Raw genomic sequence first — 15,774 nt, 5'->3', positions numbered from 1 at the left:
AAATGAATAAATATAATTTTTTTTTTAAATGTAATGAATGAAAATTCATCCAGATTAATTCGAAAGACTAATGACTGTAAAGATAAGCAATGAATGACATCGACATTTTTTGTCATATTAGTCACATGACCTTACTGACGTAGGTATTGACCTTATCATCGCAGAAGTAGCTAACAACCTGTGGAATTGGCACAGACACGTATCACTGATTGATTAATGTTCAGGCCAGTGCCCTTTCTGGGCAAGAAGGGGTTGGCTTTTCAAGGTCAGAAGGGACAGCAGCTGAGATGGTATTTTGTATAAACTTATGCTGGAACGTACATACAACCACTCCTCCATTCTCCCTTGTTTCTGTATAGACTACCATTAGTATGGAGAGCAGTAATATTCGTTATTGCACTGTGAAGACAAGCTCTTACCAAGTCTCATAGTTTAACTGTCAGCATGTCAACATTGTTAACTCAGCAGCCAGTTTCCTTCACATAGCCTAGTACTTTCAAGTGGTCACGCGGCACAAGCCATTAGAAATAATGGGTTACAGAGCACAGAGGTGCTGTTGATGGATTCTGTCTGAAAGTCCCATAATACAGCAGTCCTGCAATACATCCTGCCTTCAAGAAGGACATAATGACCAGTTTGTTTGTTTTCTTTTTGTTGAAATTGATAAAGAGCGTTGAACTGTATGGTCATTTTGGAGTCTGCAATGTGTTGTCCTGTTGAATTGTAGGGGAGACCGGGGCATCTTGTCACAGCGGTAAGTTTTCACACTGATCTCCAACACCAGGGGGCGCTATGTAAAAAATCGAACACTTGCATTTGTCGCTCAATGTCCTGAAAACGTTTTCTTGACATGTGGCGTGCTTCACTGTTATCTCTATTGAGAATAATTTTCATATTTCTCAATCTAAACTGCACTATTCATGAAACAGGTTGAATGTCAATGCCTTCTTTTACAACGTAGCGGAAGTGCTACAAAGGCATTAGTTTGGACCAGGAGATAACGTAAATGAAACTGGAGGGACTACTGTACACCGACCGGACAGAGTAGTTGCTAGATGTGGCTTCAAGTAAGTTGGGTCATTTACATCTGCAGAGAAGGACCTAGTCACAATTGCGTGTGCTGCCACAGAGAGTATCCCTCCCTACTTTATATTCCCTCCTGTCATCCACCACAACAATTTACTTATCAATGGACCACCAGGGGGTAAAGGTGGAGCCAATCCTTCTGGATGGATGAAAGAGTCACACTTTATGGACTTTTTGAATAATTTCGTCGAGCACACAAACGGCTCAAAGGACAAGCCATGTTTCCTCCTGATGGATAATCATAAGTTTCATCTGTCCATCAATGGACTCAATTATGACAAAGAATGGAATATTTATGCTCTCCTTTCCACCTCATTGTTCCCATTGGCTTCAACCTTAAACAGGACTGTCTATGGGTCACTTAAGAAGCATATCATACAGCATGTCATTCCTGGGTGAAAACCAACCTTGGGAAAACCATGTCTATTTATGACATTCCTGGGATTGTAGCAATCGCATATCCTCTGACTGCAGCCCCCTTGAATATCTTGAATATGAATTTCTTACAGGTTGCCCCATCCTATAGCTGCAGCCTCTCAAGACCACAGCTTAAACCCAGACCCACCAGGCCCCAGCTCAAATACATCCTCAACAGGCCTTAACAGTGGACTACCGGGCGCCGAAGATATATGACCCTATCCCAAAGGTGCCCCAAGAAAAACAGCTTCCCATAGGGGAAGGAACCATAAAAATGCCATTCTCACTGATACACCATTATCAGATGAGGAAAAAAAACCAAGCAAACGGGGGCAAAAGGAGCTCTAAGAAGCAGGGGAAGCAAGGGCGATTTGTAGCATCTGCAAAAAGGAGGCAGGTCAAAAAAAGACAAAGCTCAGATGAATCCTTAGATGATGAGTGTTTCTTGTCTGTGTGGAGCCACTTTCTAAAAGCTGTTCAAAATGAAGTGGATGAACGGGTCCGATGCAACAAATGGGAACGAGGCTTGTACTCCCAGGTACGCAGTTTATTTGTGCCAGAACTGTTACTCTGACAACAGTCAAGCAGTAATTAATTGCATGGGTTGTTCCTATTTTTTCATCCAACATCTTTCTACATATTTCAGACTTCTAACTGCAAAATTGAGTATGGAAAGCCTCTACTTTTAAACATGGTTTCATTTGTTGAACAATATATATGTGGTTGAAGGTTAAGAGCTCCAAGGCTGTCAGCATCAGTACAAGTTTGATGGGGTTGAGGTGTTTCTTCATCTGAAAAATATAGTGTGACAATTTAGCCCGCATAGTGTGACAATTTGTGACAATCTAAAGATTATACATTTTGGCACAAGAATGTATTATTCAATTTAATATGGAAATTGAATGACTGTGATGTACTGAGACCAAGAAATTGAAGTGAAAGCAAAAAGTGTAACAAAATGCCCGGCCTCCCCCTACTACAATATGATGACAGGTGTTTCTAATAATTGGTCAACCCCATTCAAATCACTGAGTGTAGGCTAAACAACAGAAACACCTCTCTGTATAACACAATACAGTTCAACAAATGATCACACAGTTGAATCAACACCCCTCTAACACCTTTTTAATAAAACGGAACATCATAACCTTCATTCATTCACCATTTCACAGTTTTCCTCCTCTTTCCAGTCAAAAAGGAAGAAAAGGTGACCCTGATGCTTTCACATATTCTCTGGAGCTTTTTCACATTCTCTGTAATGTGAAATGCGCACACTGACCAGCTCTATTCATTTTAAACAGGTACAATGTCAAGGCAGCTTGAGACAGAGGCACCCAGCTCATGAATGATTCATCCCAAATGAAAGCCCCAGCTGAAAGAGTTACAGAGGAAGAAGGTGAACAGCAGAGCACACGGATACGGTTATGTTCAGATCTATAACAGGGCTGAAGTAATGTGCACAGCCTGATATTGTATGGTTGCTCGAGGAAGGGGAGGATCCTTCACTCTGTTCTCCATCTCAAGAGAATTTCCAGCTTTCAAGAGGTGCTTGAAAGCACTGTTAGTTTAGACTTGCCAATACTCTATCTCTGAATGTTGACCTTGATCATGTAGACCATAGATCAAACCTTTAAAGAAAACCACATTTGAATTTCATGTTCAGCAATAATATACAGCATTCAGTTTCATGAAGCAATAATAAAAAGGGCACAAGCACTCAGATGCCACAACTAACCCTAATTTCTGATGGATTATTTTCCGCTCCCTGTGTTACTGTCAAACCTTTAAAATGCCCCTGAGAACTGATAGACTAGAAAAGGGACATCAGCCATGGTGCTGTTTTTCTTTACAATTGATAAAAATCAAAGTGCTGGCTACTTCAGGATTTATCTCTCTGATAGATTAGACATTCATCACCTTGAGATGGAATAGTCACTCAGAAACTGAAGTGGCGTGGATGGAGACTCAGCTTCAGCAGGAGAGGTTGGGTTCTCAAACAAAGTCCATAGTGGCTTTTGTCTCTAATGTGAAATGTAGGAATTGATGACTGAGGAAAAACTGCTGATGTACAGTTGAAGCCTTTGATTTAAATGTAGTTGTGTATCATTGCAGAGCTGTGTGTTGCAGAGCGAGTGTATAGTGACAGGTGTTGACAGAAGTCAGAATGAGAAACATTAATAGTGTAATTTCTACAATTCTGGTCCAGGGTTAGGGTTAGCTAACTCTAACTTAGCTTCCAGGAACAACAGCTTACTGCAGCCACAACAGGGCAGTAAATTACAAGTTGAATGCAAACAGGCAATATAGGATCATTTATGGGACAGAACATGGTTTGAGATGTAAGGAGAGATACTGCTTCCATTTCGCTATGTCCTTCTATGTTCATTTATGTCTTTAACTGGTCAAGCACTACTTGCCTTTCTTGCGCTGACGGCACACCACTGCCTGAAACCATGCAACACACACAAGTACACACACAGATGCAAAGAAACATCTCAGTTTGCTCACTTTTCAGACTTTGTGCATTTTCATACATGCATGTTGCGTTCTTTGGTCTTGGTTGCAGTGGTGGTGGACATTGAGGGCATGTCTGAGATGGCGGACGGCGGGGGCTGGGGTTCGATCGCCCGACTCTTCATGAAGGACAGGAGCTGGTCTGGGATCTCTGCAAGGACATCCTTGGCCAGGCGGGCCATGCTCAGCACCTGGTTGCCTGAGCGGTCGATGTAGTCCCGGAAAGGTACGAACTGGATGGGAAAAGGAAAATGGACGATGATGACAACAGGAAAATGTTCCTGAATTTGATATTTGTTAAATTGTTTTACCAAGATGTTGTTGAAATGCAGTAGTTTGGAATTGCATCTGGATTCATTCAATTTTTTTTTATTTTTTTTATTTTTGATTCATGGAAGAAGTTTGGAGCTTCAGTAACTGCATGTACATTGGTGGTTATTCACACATCAGCACATGTATGTGTAGTCTTCACAATGTGGCAGACTGAAGCAAGGGCTCAAAAGTGTGTCTAAATTTTACCAAACGTAGCAATTCAGAGAATGATGTAAGAATGGTATAATAGTGCAGGATATTGGTTATCAGAGTCATAATTGGCTAGTAAAAGCACATCCTACTAAGTAAAAACTAGATTAGCTTGTCTTTACTCAAACAATATGCCAAGAATAGGATTCAAAAGGAACAGGAATTCACAAGCCAAATCAGAAACAGACCGGACACGGTCGAGGTCTGATAGAGAGAGGTTCCAGCGGCAGCATGCAAACACAATAAACGGCTGTAGTATACAGGTGTTGATGTAAAGTCACATTTATCATATTGGATACAAACATGGTAATAAATGGTGATAAGACTGTGTGACATGTTGCTTTTGTTATCTTGATCTCATTATATTCAATTCAAAACCCAAACTAAATAAATTAAATCAACAGCTGGTAGAATAGATCAAGGATCCCTGGCTCCCCGATCCCCATTTTGAGAACCAGTGGGGGCCAGGACCAGTGTTGGGTAGTAGCCAAATGGATTACAATCAATTACTGTAATAATATTAGGGAACTATCTTCAGTAATAAACACCATGCAGATATTTCCTGGTCACACTGATAAACATTAAACCTGTGACTCAGTGTGAATGTAGAATATACAGCACCTGAACAATGTCTCTCTCAGCAAAGCGTCCCCTGGAGGACACTCTGACCTCGTCCCCATCCAGCTCCTCCATAGCTGCAGACAACAAACACAACATTTAACTGTTAGGTAGAGGCATTATATACTGTACATCCTACAAGTTTAGGCAACCCAGTTTCCTAAAAATTACGTTTCTATACAGCAATATATTTGACTTTTTGTATGTTGTAAATATAGGTATTTGGCAAGTTGCAATATGTTGATATTGAACATATTAGTAAAATGTTCCCAAACAACATATTTGCTTTCTGCCAAAATATCCAGTCTTACAGTACAATATACCAAATTACAGCATTAATAACCTTTTTGAAGGTTATGTTTGAGCGGATTTTAATATTGTGGACTGGTGTAATACTGAACTGTGACTTCAGACGTGAGGTGTTTATTTACATTTAACCAAAACCTCGGCTTCTCAGCTAATCTGGCGACTTTGCTTGAGGTTTGGTGGAGCAGATTAAATGATGAGTCTTGCAAGTCGGTAGAAGTTTGTAGGCAGAGCTGCCTCTGCTGATTTCTTGGATTTCTTTGTACATCGTGGTTGTAGCTGGATAGAACTCTGAATAGTGTTAAAATAAACAACAAAACACAAAAATATGGGAAAAACTTCCATTCCACTGCTCATTCCATTTGGTACTGAGTTAGAAGCTGAAATAGGATAGGAATATGCTGCCCTAGTTGATGGAGCTTGGGCTCCCTGCAGAGTGCTAACCACAGACTGGGGCAACTCCATGGCTAGAAACTTGGCCCTCTCAGGGGCCAAGCCCAAAGCCTGAGCTCCAGGGCAAAGGGATGAATAAGAGTCCTGTGTGCCTGAGACTGGAGGTCCTGCTGAACAGGGATCTCACAGGGGAGTCCTTGGAGGAGGGGTGCAATTGCCAAAAACCAGATCATCTGGGGCCAATTGGGGGCCACCAGGGTGAGGCTCACCTCTTCCACCTGGACTCTCTGTATGAGCAGGTGTAGGAGGATGAAGGGAGGGAAGACTGGTCTCTCTTAATGGAGAAAAGGAGCATGAGCTGTTGCCCTGGAGGTGAGGAGATCGGCTATGGCTGTACCAAGCCAGTCCCAGATCTCGTGTAAAACCTGTGGATGCAGCCTTCATTCTCTGGTGAGGGGCCATCCCAGAGGGCTGATCTGCTGCAAGGTTCGTCTGACCTGGCAAGTGCAATACTCTCAGGGACGTGGATGTGCCCTCTCCCATATTGTCCGAGCCAATCTGCAAAGTCAAAGGGACCCCCAGACCTCACTGCCTGTTTATATATGCTGCTGCTACTGTACTGTCCATCCTCACCAGCACATGGTGCTCCCTCAGCTCCGGCAGGAAGCGCAGAAGGTAAATAGCCTGCAGTTTCAGGAAATTGATGTGCAGTGCCAACCAGGGGCGCTCATGCCTTTGCACTCATTGATGGCTCCTTAGTCTCCAGGGAGTCGTTGGATGACACCAGCTGGTAAAGCAACACTGGCCCCAGGGCACTACCCTGTGCTAAGTTAGCTGGCTTCTCCCACCAGCAGAGAGCTACATGAAGTCTGCATGCCACTGACACTCTGGCTTGCAGATTCCTTTGTGTGCAAACACCAAGGCAGCGCTGCACTGAGCGCATGTTTAGAAGAGCTAGGGACACAATGTGGACTGGCTGCCATCAACCCCATGAGGCAGAGGCACAAACAGAAATGGTACAAGCAAGCCCTGAGGGCGGCTTGTCTTCCAGAAGTCAGAGAAAGAGTTCCTGCTATAGCCTCCAAACACATGCATAGGAACTCTGTGGTGTGTGAGGGCTGGAGCCTGCTCTTCCCCCTGTTGAGGCGCAGGCCTAGGTGCTCTAAGTGTCACAGTAGTGGGGTAACATTGCTGTGGTATTGCTCCTCTGAGTGGGTACGCAGGGTTAGGGTTAGGGTTATTGTTAGGTAAGGTAATTTAGGATGCAAAAACCTTCAAGGTGCAAGGGTTGCAGGACTGCATCCATGCACCTTGTGAATGTGGGGCTGGTGATATATCAAATACAAGGACACAGAACTTGAAGGTTCTGCCATCAAAGGTGAACCTGAGGTAATGTCTATGTCCCTCCCATAAAAGCAAACAAAAAAGTTCTATAATACTTGCTTATTTAGGATCACTAAATGGAACTGTGGACCTGGAACCACACAGTTCAAGTCCATTCAAATTTTAAAGAACTCAGTATTGCACACCTATCACTATTGTTCCGTCGTCAGCTGTCAGGCTGTGTGGTTGTGTTTTCACTTTGATTGTTAATTTGTCTGCAGGGTGATTTGTGGGCGGAGGTGCTAAGCCGTGGTTGAGGACACCTGGGCCCGATGTCGCCACTACTATAAAGCCTCGGCTTCATTTGACCAGAGCTCTCTCTCTCTCACCACATTTATTTTTTCCCAGCGTTGTTGTCTTTTGTTTTTATACATCCAACACTTTCACACACATACATTGTCTTTCACGCATTCACTCATGTACATTCACTACAGATTTACTGATGCTCACATCCCACCGTATTTTGGCGCTGTTGAGTTGTTGATGTTTGGTCTTTTGTTAAATAAATTCATCTTATTTGTTTACCTTGAACTGCGCTTCCCTCCTTATGTGCCACGGCCTTAGAGGTGGGTCGTGACACTATATATATACAGTATATGCTCATTATGATGACATTTACAGTTTACAAGTTATTGTTACTAACTGTCCATTCAGTCCTGTTGTATTTATAATAACACACCATGTTTATACAGTACAAACTCAAGCTCATTATAATGATATGCATAGTTTATAGGTTACATAAAATAAAGGATTAAAGTTGGATGCAGGCATATACAGTAAGTCCCCATTTGCTCTCATTGCATCTATAACTCAGCCAATACTTAAAGGCTGTTCATATGATTGTAAAGTTATCCAGGTGCCTACGTATTTTCTATTCCATATTTACAGGTCAGTTTTTCCAGTGACATGTTTTTTCTGTTTTGTAACTGTGGCCGTGGCCGTGGCTTGCCACAGTCCCCGTGAAGTTAATAACCAGCGTGGATGACTGACTAATAATACAGGCATGTAAGCAGGGGTAAGTGACTCCTCTCTACTGTCTCATGGGGTCCAGCAGGGTTCAGTTTTGGGGCTTCTGCTATTCTCCTTATATTTGCTGCCCTTGGGTGAGATTGTAAGTAGATTCAATATTGCATATCATCTCTTCGCAGATGACATCCAGCTCAATATCTCTTTCAAGCCCAGTGAGGCTTTTAGGTTAACCAAGCTCCTAGACTGTTACACAGCTATCAGGGATTGGATGGCGGAAAATTGTGAAGTCATTTAAAAAGCACTTACTTACCTGTTTAAACAGGCTTTTGGATAAACTGTGTATATTTACTGGATACTCTGTGTGGTGTGTTTCTATGCAATTCTATTGAGGATTTTAAATTTTTATGGCTCTCTAAAGCACTTAAATGGCCCAGTAAAGTGCTTTCTTATGTGTTTTATTGTATCTCCGTGTTGTGTGTTTTCTATGTTTTTGGCGATGGTAAGCGTTTTGTGAGTTTTGTCTATGAAAAGTGCTATATAAAAAAACATTACTTTAGTAAGGTTGGGGGTTTAAAGGAGCATTTACATGTCTATGTGATGGAAGCTGTGAAAGGCATTAAATTGGCTTAAATTTGCTTCGTCCCTGTATATTTGAATTATTTTCACAATGCAGCAACATGGATGACAATGAAGAAAAGACTCCTTTATTGTGCTGACTGAACAGATAAATTATATCACACACACACACACACACACACACACACACACACACACACACACACACACTTACCATCAAACTCAGCAGGGCCCACTCCTACTATGATGATAGACATGGGCAGGGAGGCTGCCTGTGGAGAAAACACAGGGGGAGTGTAAGCCAGACTCCTGTTCCTAACATGCTTGAATGTACAGTATATATACTGTTCACAGCACATGCCTGAGTGCACTGTACCGCAATGAGAGGAAAATTAATTTACACAATTTTCTCTCTGAGTTCTTTCTCTGGAGAGTCCAGAGTTCACTTGTGCCAACCTCAACCTGACGGCACTGGTCAGTTTTTACACTGGCTGTTTATTGTTGTTCTGTCTGTTCATCCATCAATCCCCCATTGTGAACATATCAAGAAAATATGGAGAATCTTGTGAGTTCATTATTAGATGCATTGTCTTTCACATTACACATTTAACATGAACAGAGATTTCCATGCTCAAATTTTGTTTTGCATATTATATATCTGTGGTTGGGAGAGTCTTGTGTTATGGTGAAATGAAAAACAACTAGCATGGAAGCCATTCATGGTCTCATGTAGAAACCTAAAACCTCCTCTACGCATACGCTGTAGCAGACATTCTGTGTCCAGCAGTAAACTCTTGAGAAGAAAAGTCTTTCATATTCATATTTGTTCATATGTATGTGTGCGTTTTGTGTTGAGTGTTGTCTGCTTACATTAACCACAGCCTCTTTGGTCTGAGCCATGTCTGAGATGACGCCATCTGTAATCATCAGCAGCACAAAGTACTGGGAGCCGTCAGTCACCTCCCCAGCACATCTAACATCAGAACACACACATGTTCAAAGTAACGGTAAAAATCACTGACGGACTGGTCACAAAGCATCCTCTGTGTGTGTGCGTGTGCGTGTATGTGTGTGTGTGTGTGTGTGTGTCTCACCGAGCCACCTGGTTGATGACAGGAGCAAAGTTGGTAGGGCCATACAGCTGAACTGTTCGCAGGCTCTGGAAATATGCCTCCAGCACACCATCGATCCCCACACAGTTTGAGTTTTCTGTATTTGAGTTCTGCAAGAGAGACAACTCAGTTTCTGAAAAAACTTGTTGGAAGGAAACGAATAAGGATTTTTTTGCTTGTGCTTGGAGAAAACTGCTCCCAAGAAACTGCTATTCAGAGTCTTGATAGACAGACTGGATAGAATTGAGGCTCAGTGTTTTGATGCGGGCACAGGCCCAGAGCTACATGAGCCAGGTGTACCCTCCCCTTCACATTAGGGAGAGAGGTTAGGTCAACCTGATGTCCCTTCATTAAATGCATAATTGTCATGATTAATGGCTATAATAACTTTGTGAAATAACGTCCTTATTTTCAGCCTTGAAGAACCTCACATCTGACAGACACATTGACATTTCACATCCAGTGATTTAGTCAGAGCTGACACAAATCAGCCAAAAGCAATGTTCAGCTCTGTCGGTGTCTCTTACCAGTGGGAAGGCGTGGGAGACCTTGCCATCTGGAGGAAGTTTTGCTCCAAAGCCGTATGCTGGGAAGAGTTTATCACTATCGTAGTCCTGGATGATCTCCCCTACAGCTTTTAGAGCCATGGCATATGCATTCATTTGGTACGGGCTCATATAGTGCAGTGAGGTGGGTTGGGATGGGTTACCTGGAGGGAAAAGCAATATGGCATTTGTGGAACTTGATTTGCATTTACATTTATTGCTGCACACTCTCTGGCAGACATGTAACCCTGTCTCCCAGAAATATCATTTCTGTACATCTAAACATGATAATGAGGCTGTGTTGTTCATTTACAAATTTGCCAAGTTGCAATTACATTAATACTGAATATATCAGTAAAATGTTCACAGACAACATATTTGATTTTCTTTAAAATCAAATATGTTGTTGTTAATAAATGTAGTACTTCATTCATTAAAAAAAAACATTTCTTTTGAACATAATCTAGTCAGCAATTACATTTCATACAAAAAACATATTAGCTGTTGCAGATTAGTTGAATAAAAATGTAATTTCCAGAAGACAGGGTTGAGACAAGACACAAGAAGCTGCAGGTTTTGAGGCAGATGTGTTCTTAATTTTCTTAATTTTGAGACATCTTTGCTCAAGACACTAACATGTAGCCCCAGAAAGGGAAATGCAATAAAATATTACACCAGATGGCACTTAAACACATCCCTTCTTAAAGATCCTGAATTTGATAGTTATATAAAAAGAGAGTGAGCATCAATCCTGAATCCAAAATCATCTCCAACTCTTCTATGGGAAACAGGAAGGGCAATATTAAGAGGAAAAATAATCTCATTCTCCGTTTATAAAAGAAAGAAAGTAAAAAGAAGCCGAGTGGAACAAAAAATCAAACTGGAATATAGAAGAAACCCAGACTGAATTAAGAAAATCTCAACTAAATAAAATTATGAATAAGCAAACTCAATTCCTGATGTTTAGACAAGAAAAACCATACCAATAATTCTAACAAGTCCTTGGCAAATCAAGGAATCAAAGGAATCCAAAAACTAAACACACATCATAAGATCAGTCTTTACGTAGATGACATACTACTGTCCTCACAAGAACCTCTTTCATCGCTAGAAGAAACAACAAAACTTATTGAATCATTCACCAAAATTTCACAATATTCAGTGGGAATGCGGCAACCCATACATCCCCTATCCCATAATGCCTGGGGGACATCATGTATTGGATCGGATCTGGTGACTGTCAGGGTCATAGCATATGATTCACATCATTGTCATAAACATCAAACCATTCAGTGAGCCCTCGTGCCCTATGGATGGGAACATTATCGTCCTGTTTCTCCACTCATTTTTCAGGTTTTTCCTCCAATTTTCACCTGACTGTTTATTCAAATGGATTCACTCTAAACCAGGGGTGGGCAAGTAAACTTGTTCTTGGGACAGTTTTTTTCTAAGCCATGCGAGGCCAAGACATAAAAGGCTAATTTAAGAAACTGACTGATAAATAAATACAAGTTTAAATGATTTACTGATTTACAGTTTTGTCAAGTTGCAGTAAATATGGCCCACAATCTCCCTCTGTGTTCCTGAGTTACAGAGTTGAATAACGGCCAGTGTTTTTGTAGAACGTTATGACGTCACTGTGAAGTTCATCATTTGGATATAAAATGTCATCACTTCATAATTTTATCTCATTAGACATTTTGTCAAATTGTGTCAAAATTAGCATATCAACATGTTTTTTAAACAGACAACAACAAATGCGTTGACATTTCCTGCATGCACAAAGAATAAATACCATCCTACCATTGGATGCTGTGAAGTCTATGGCCACAGTGAAGTTGAGTTGTGTCCTGGTGGGAGATTGAGCACATCAGTATCGATCAAAACAGAGATGTTAGGACTGTGCCAGTCCCTCCAGATGGGAGCCAGTTTACAGCTGTTCAGGCTGGACCATAGACTGTATATAAAAAGGGCTGTACTGAGAAACTTGTCAACAAATCTCTACTGTCACTTAAAAAACCCAGGCAGGGGATCTGCACTGCTTCTCAAGTGTTGAGATAACCAGTTTTGTGCTGATATTCATCACTTTAATATTATATGCTGATGACTTTCAATAGCTTTCTCCAAGAATTTTATTCATATCATATAGTACAAGAAATCACATTGCTTGTAATTGCTTTGGGAATAAAAACAATAACAGGCACTAAAATTTCCTGTTTTCTTTCTTTATTTTATTCATTCACTCATCCACTGTTCATTTACACTTTCTGTAACTTTTTTTTCCCAAGATGAAGGTTCAAATGTTTTTTCAAACTCTTCTCCACACTGCCAGGATTAGCATGCTGCTGGGAGACTAATGAATATTTTATGTCTTGACCTAAAACTAATCTCATTTAAACATATTTAGTCTAAAAATACTGGACTTAACCCATAAAATACCCACCATGTGTTACCTATTTCAAAATTGTAGAATGCAAATCCCTCCCAGGTTATAAACACCCCAAACACCCAGAAAAAAAAATGGCAGACATGACCTCAGTGTAACCGATGGTAACTTCAGCCCTACAAAGCAGACATACTTGCTGTAATGGATTAGGTAAAGTCTCTACGAGTTGATATTCATTCTACTAAAATAAACAGAAACAAAAAAGCTTTGTAAAATAGTAGTAGTAGTAATAAAAATTCACTAACTAGCCCAGTGAGTAGTCACTACAACACCAAGACTCTAGAACCAAATATTTTGCAAAGATACACAAACTAATCTTGCTGTGCCACTTTCAGGTGTGACCAGGCTTTAACACAAGAGAAATCCTGCTACAGTCCTATAATGGCTTCCCACAGCAGGATTTCACCAGCTAGCATTTTCTGTATCATAATCTGTGTTTATATGTTATCATTGACTTTACCGTGATTCTACACTGATAAAACGTTAGGGACTCGGCTCTTACCCTCCTCTGATGAAGTCAACAAACGTGTACTCTGACTCTGCTTTGAAAGACAGCAGAGTCACCTTGAAGATAAAGAGAGCATGAAAGGGAAAGCAGGAAGAGAGCAGAGGAGAGGAGAGAGAACGGGATGTTAGATCATTTACTGTTCTGAAATGTTACTGCTGCTATGAGTCATGTCCTTGAAATAAGTGGCATGCTGATGAAACACACTCCAACAGGTCTTACCGTCCCTGAATTGACATATTTCTTCTTCTTGCCTTTCTTTTTAGGATTCAAAACCTTGACCACAAGATAAGGAAACAAGAATTGAGTTTTTCAACAAAGCAGAATATAGTTTTGGAGATGCTCTAAGATTCCTTTTTAATTATTTGCAGATCAAGTTGTTCCACTTATCCTTTGCAACACTTGATTTTACCTCGTAGACATTGAACTGGCTTTGGCCTCTGGACAGTTCTCTGTAGCTGGTGGTGAACTCTCCGATAAAGTCATGACTACAAAAGAGACGGGGTTTAACAGAGAGAGAATAAGTATGTAACTGCTTTGCCAAAGAATGTTATTTCTATTGTCAGTAGTGTTTGGGCTACTGTGTTAGAAGCACCTCACAACAACAGTTTTACTCTGAGAATGTTGGAAAGTGGGTGGGAAGAGTACTGCATGATTGTAATTATACAAGTATTAAATTAAAGTACATGTTTAGGCTACCAGACATATATTCACACTTATATGCATTGGTATTTTAATTATATTAAACTGTTGTAGTTGATTCAACTGTATGATCATTTTGGAGGATGCAGTGTGTGGTGAAGTACAGCTGTACATTATACAGAGAGGTGTTTCTGTTATTTAGAGTACCATCATTGATATAAATGGTACAAAATAACAGAAATACCAGGACACTACAACAAGTGTCTATAGAGTTTATGTAAAAGCAGAGATGTATAAACAACTGCTGTACAGTGAGGAACAACTACTAGTCATATGTTACACACACCCGTCTGAACATCAAGTCTCCCATGATCTGCTCTACATCCAAATTCTCTGCTTGTTCATTCTCACTGCAAAATATAACCGGTCCACTCAGCCTCTGTCTCACTGTACTAATCCAAGTTTTCAAACAGTGAGCTGAATGAGCTCTGCAGTCACAGCAGGGATCATCAGAAATAGCAGAATGGTGGTGCACGCCTCACTGACAGTAGAAGTGAACGTAGAAGTCACAGTTGAAGGATCCACCATCAGTATTTTAGCATGTAGCATTTAGCCAGACCCAACATGCACCTGGTGGTCACACAGCGTGGCAGGTGTATTTTATTTGGTACACTTGCTGCAGTGCATCAAATCAGCAGCTTCTTCTCTACTGTTGATTTTGCTCTTTTATTTGGTTGTGTTCTAACACGGTTAATCATAACTTCATGATCATCAATAAAATACTTGAGTTAAAAAATTAAAATAAGTAAAGGCAGTGTTATTTTCTGCACCTGAAAGTGCGCGAGGGTCTGCACCATGTAAATTTCATCATCAGAGGGCGTAAGCAAGTGGCTATCCACTGTGACATCACCCATTGGTTTGTGGACTATCATTTTGAAGCCTTGAGTTTGGCATCTTGGCCGTCACCATGTTGGTTTTCTGAAACCAGAAGAAACCATATTTGGGTAAGAGCCACCCTCTTACCCAAATAGGTGGTTCTGACCTGAGAACCCTAAGACACTGTGCACGCCCACCTACACTGCAACCTGACGGCACCAGGCTCTTGGCTGCGCCGGGCTAAGTCGCTGCTAACAAAGTTAGCGTTCAGAATTCAAAGTAAACTTAGCATATCTGAGCAAACTGCATACATGTCCACATTTGGCAAATATTACATATATGAGGAGTAACCATGGAATGTTATTGTAATGTTAAGTTACCGTGTGTAAGGTAACTGTGGTGCAACCATTCATGGTAAAACATTTTATAACACTGTGTTATAAAATTGGTTCTGCGAATCTCAGGATACGTTACCTAACTAAGTAAGTGTTAACAGTGACAGCGGTTTGTCAGTGTCAGCAATAATGTTACTACTGTTAACTGTTGGTCTCGTTTCAATGTGTTGTTCATTCAAGAGCCAGCAGATCAGCGGATAGAAACGAGCTCATTTAATGAAGTTAACTTTAGACCACAGAACACTGTTACTGATGATGGTGTATTCTCCCAGGTAAATGAATGAAGTACAGTTCCACGTTATGTGAGCGTGTGTTAATATTGAGCTTGTTTGACTGATTGTAGCCTATTTTTACGGGTCCTGTTCATGTCACTGTTGTTGACGAGCATCAAAACATCTGTTGGGATGATTTTTATTACACATTACTGAGAGCTGGGAACCACCATGGCATGTGCCTACACAATGCTACC

General features: G+C 41.0%; 1 protein-coding gene across 1 annotated transcript in view; it reads right to left on the bottom strand.

Moving 5' to 3' along the window:
* Positions 1-3,912: 3,912 nt before the first annotated feature.
* Positions 3,913-15,774, bottom strand: part of cpne9 (copine family member 9) — a 48,462-nt gene continuing 36,600 nt past the window's right edge. The window contains exons 12-22 of the mRNA XM_022745024.1: positions 13,805-13,880; positions 13,615-13,668; positions 13,390-13,451; positions 12,245-12,291; positions 10,424-10,605; positions 9,879-10,006; positions 9,655-9,757; positions 8,999-9,056; positions 5,161-5,234; positions 4,038-4,250; positions 3,913-3,948 (exon numbers count right to left, since the gene is read on the bottom strand). Coding sequence (XP_022600745.1) covers positions 3,913-3,948; positions 4,038-4,250; positions 5,161-5,234; positions 8,999-9,056; positions 9,655-9,757; positions 9,879-10,006; positions 10,424-10,605; positions 12,245-12,291; positions 13,390-13,451; positions 13,615-13,668; positions 13,805-13,880 — 1,033 coding nt within the window. The remainder of the gene's footprint in view (positions 3,949-4,037; positions 4,251-5,160; positions 5,235-8,998; positions 9,057-9,654; positions 9,758-9,878; positions 10,007-10,423; positions 10,606-12,244; positions 12,292-13,389; positions 13,452-13,614; positions 13,669-13,804; positions 13,881-15,774) is intronic.

Source organism: Seriola dumerili, unplaced genomic scaffold (genome assembly GCF_002260705.1).
Source record: "Seriola dumerili isolate Sdu_G_001 unplaced genomic scaffold, Sdu_1.0 BDQW01000088.1, whole genome shotgun sequence".
NCBI lineage: Eukaryota > Metazoa > Chordata > Actinopteri > Carangiformes > Carangidae > Seriola > Seriola dumerili.
This window is presented reverse-complemented; position numbering and strand designations above follow the sequence as displayed.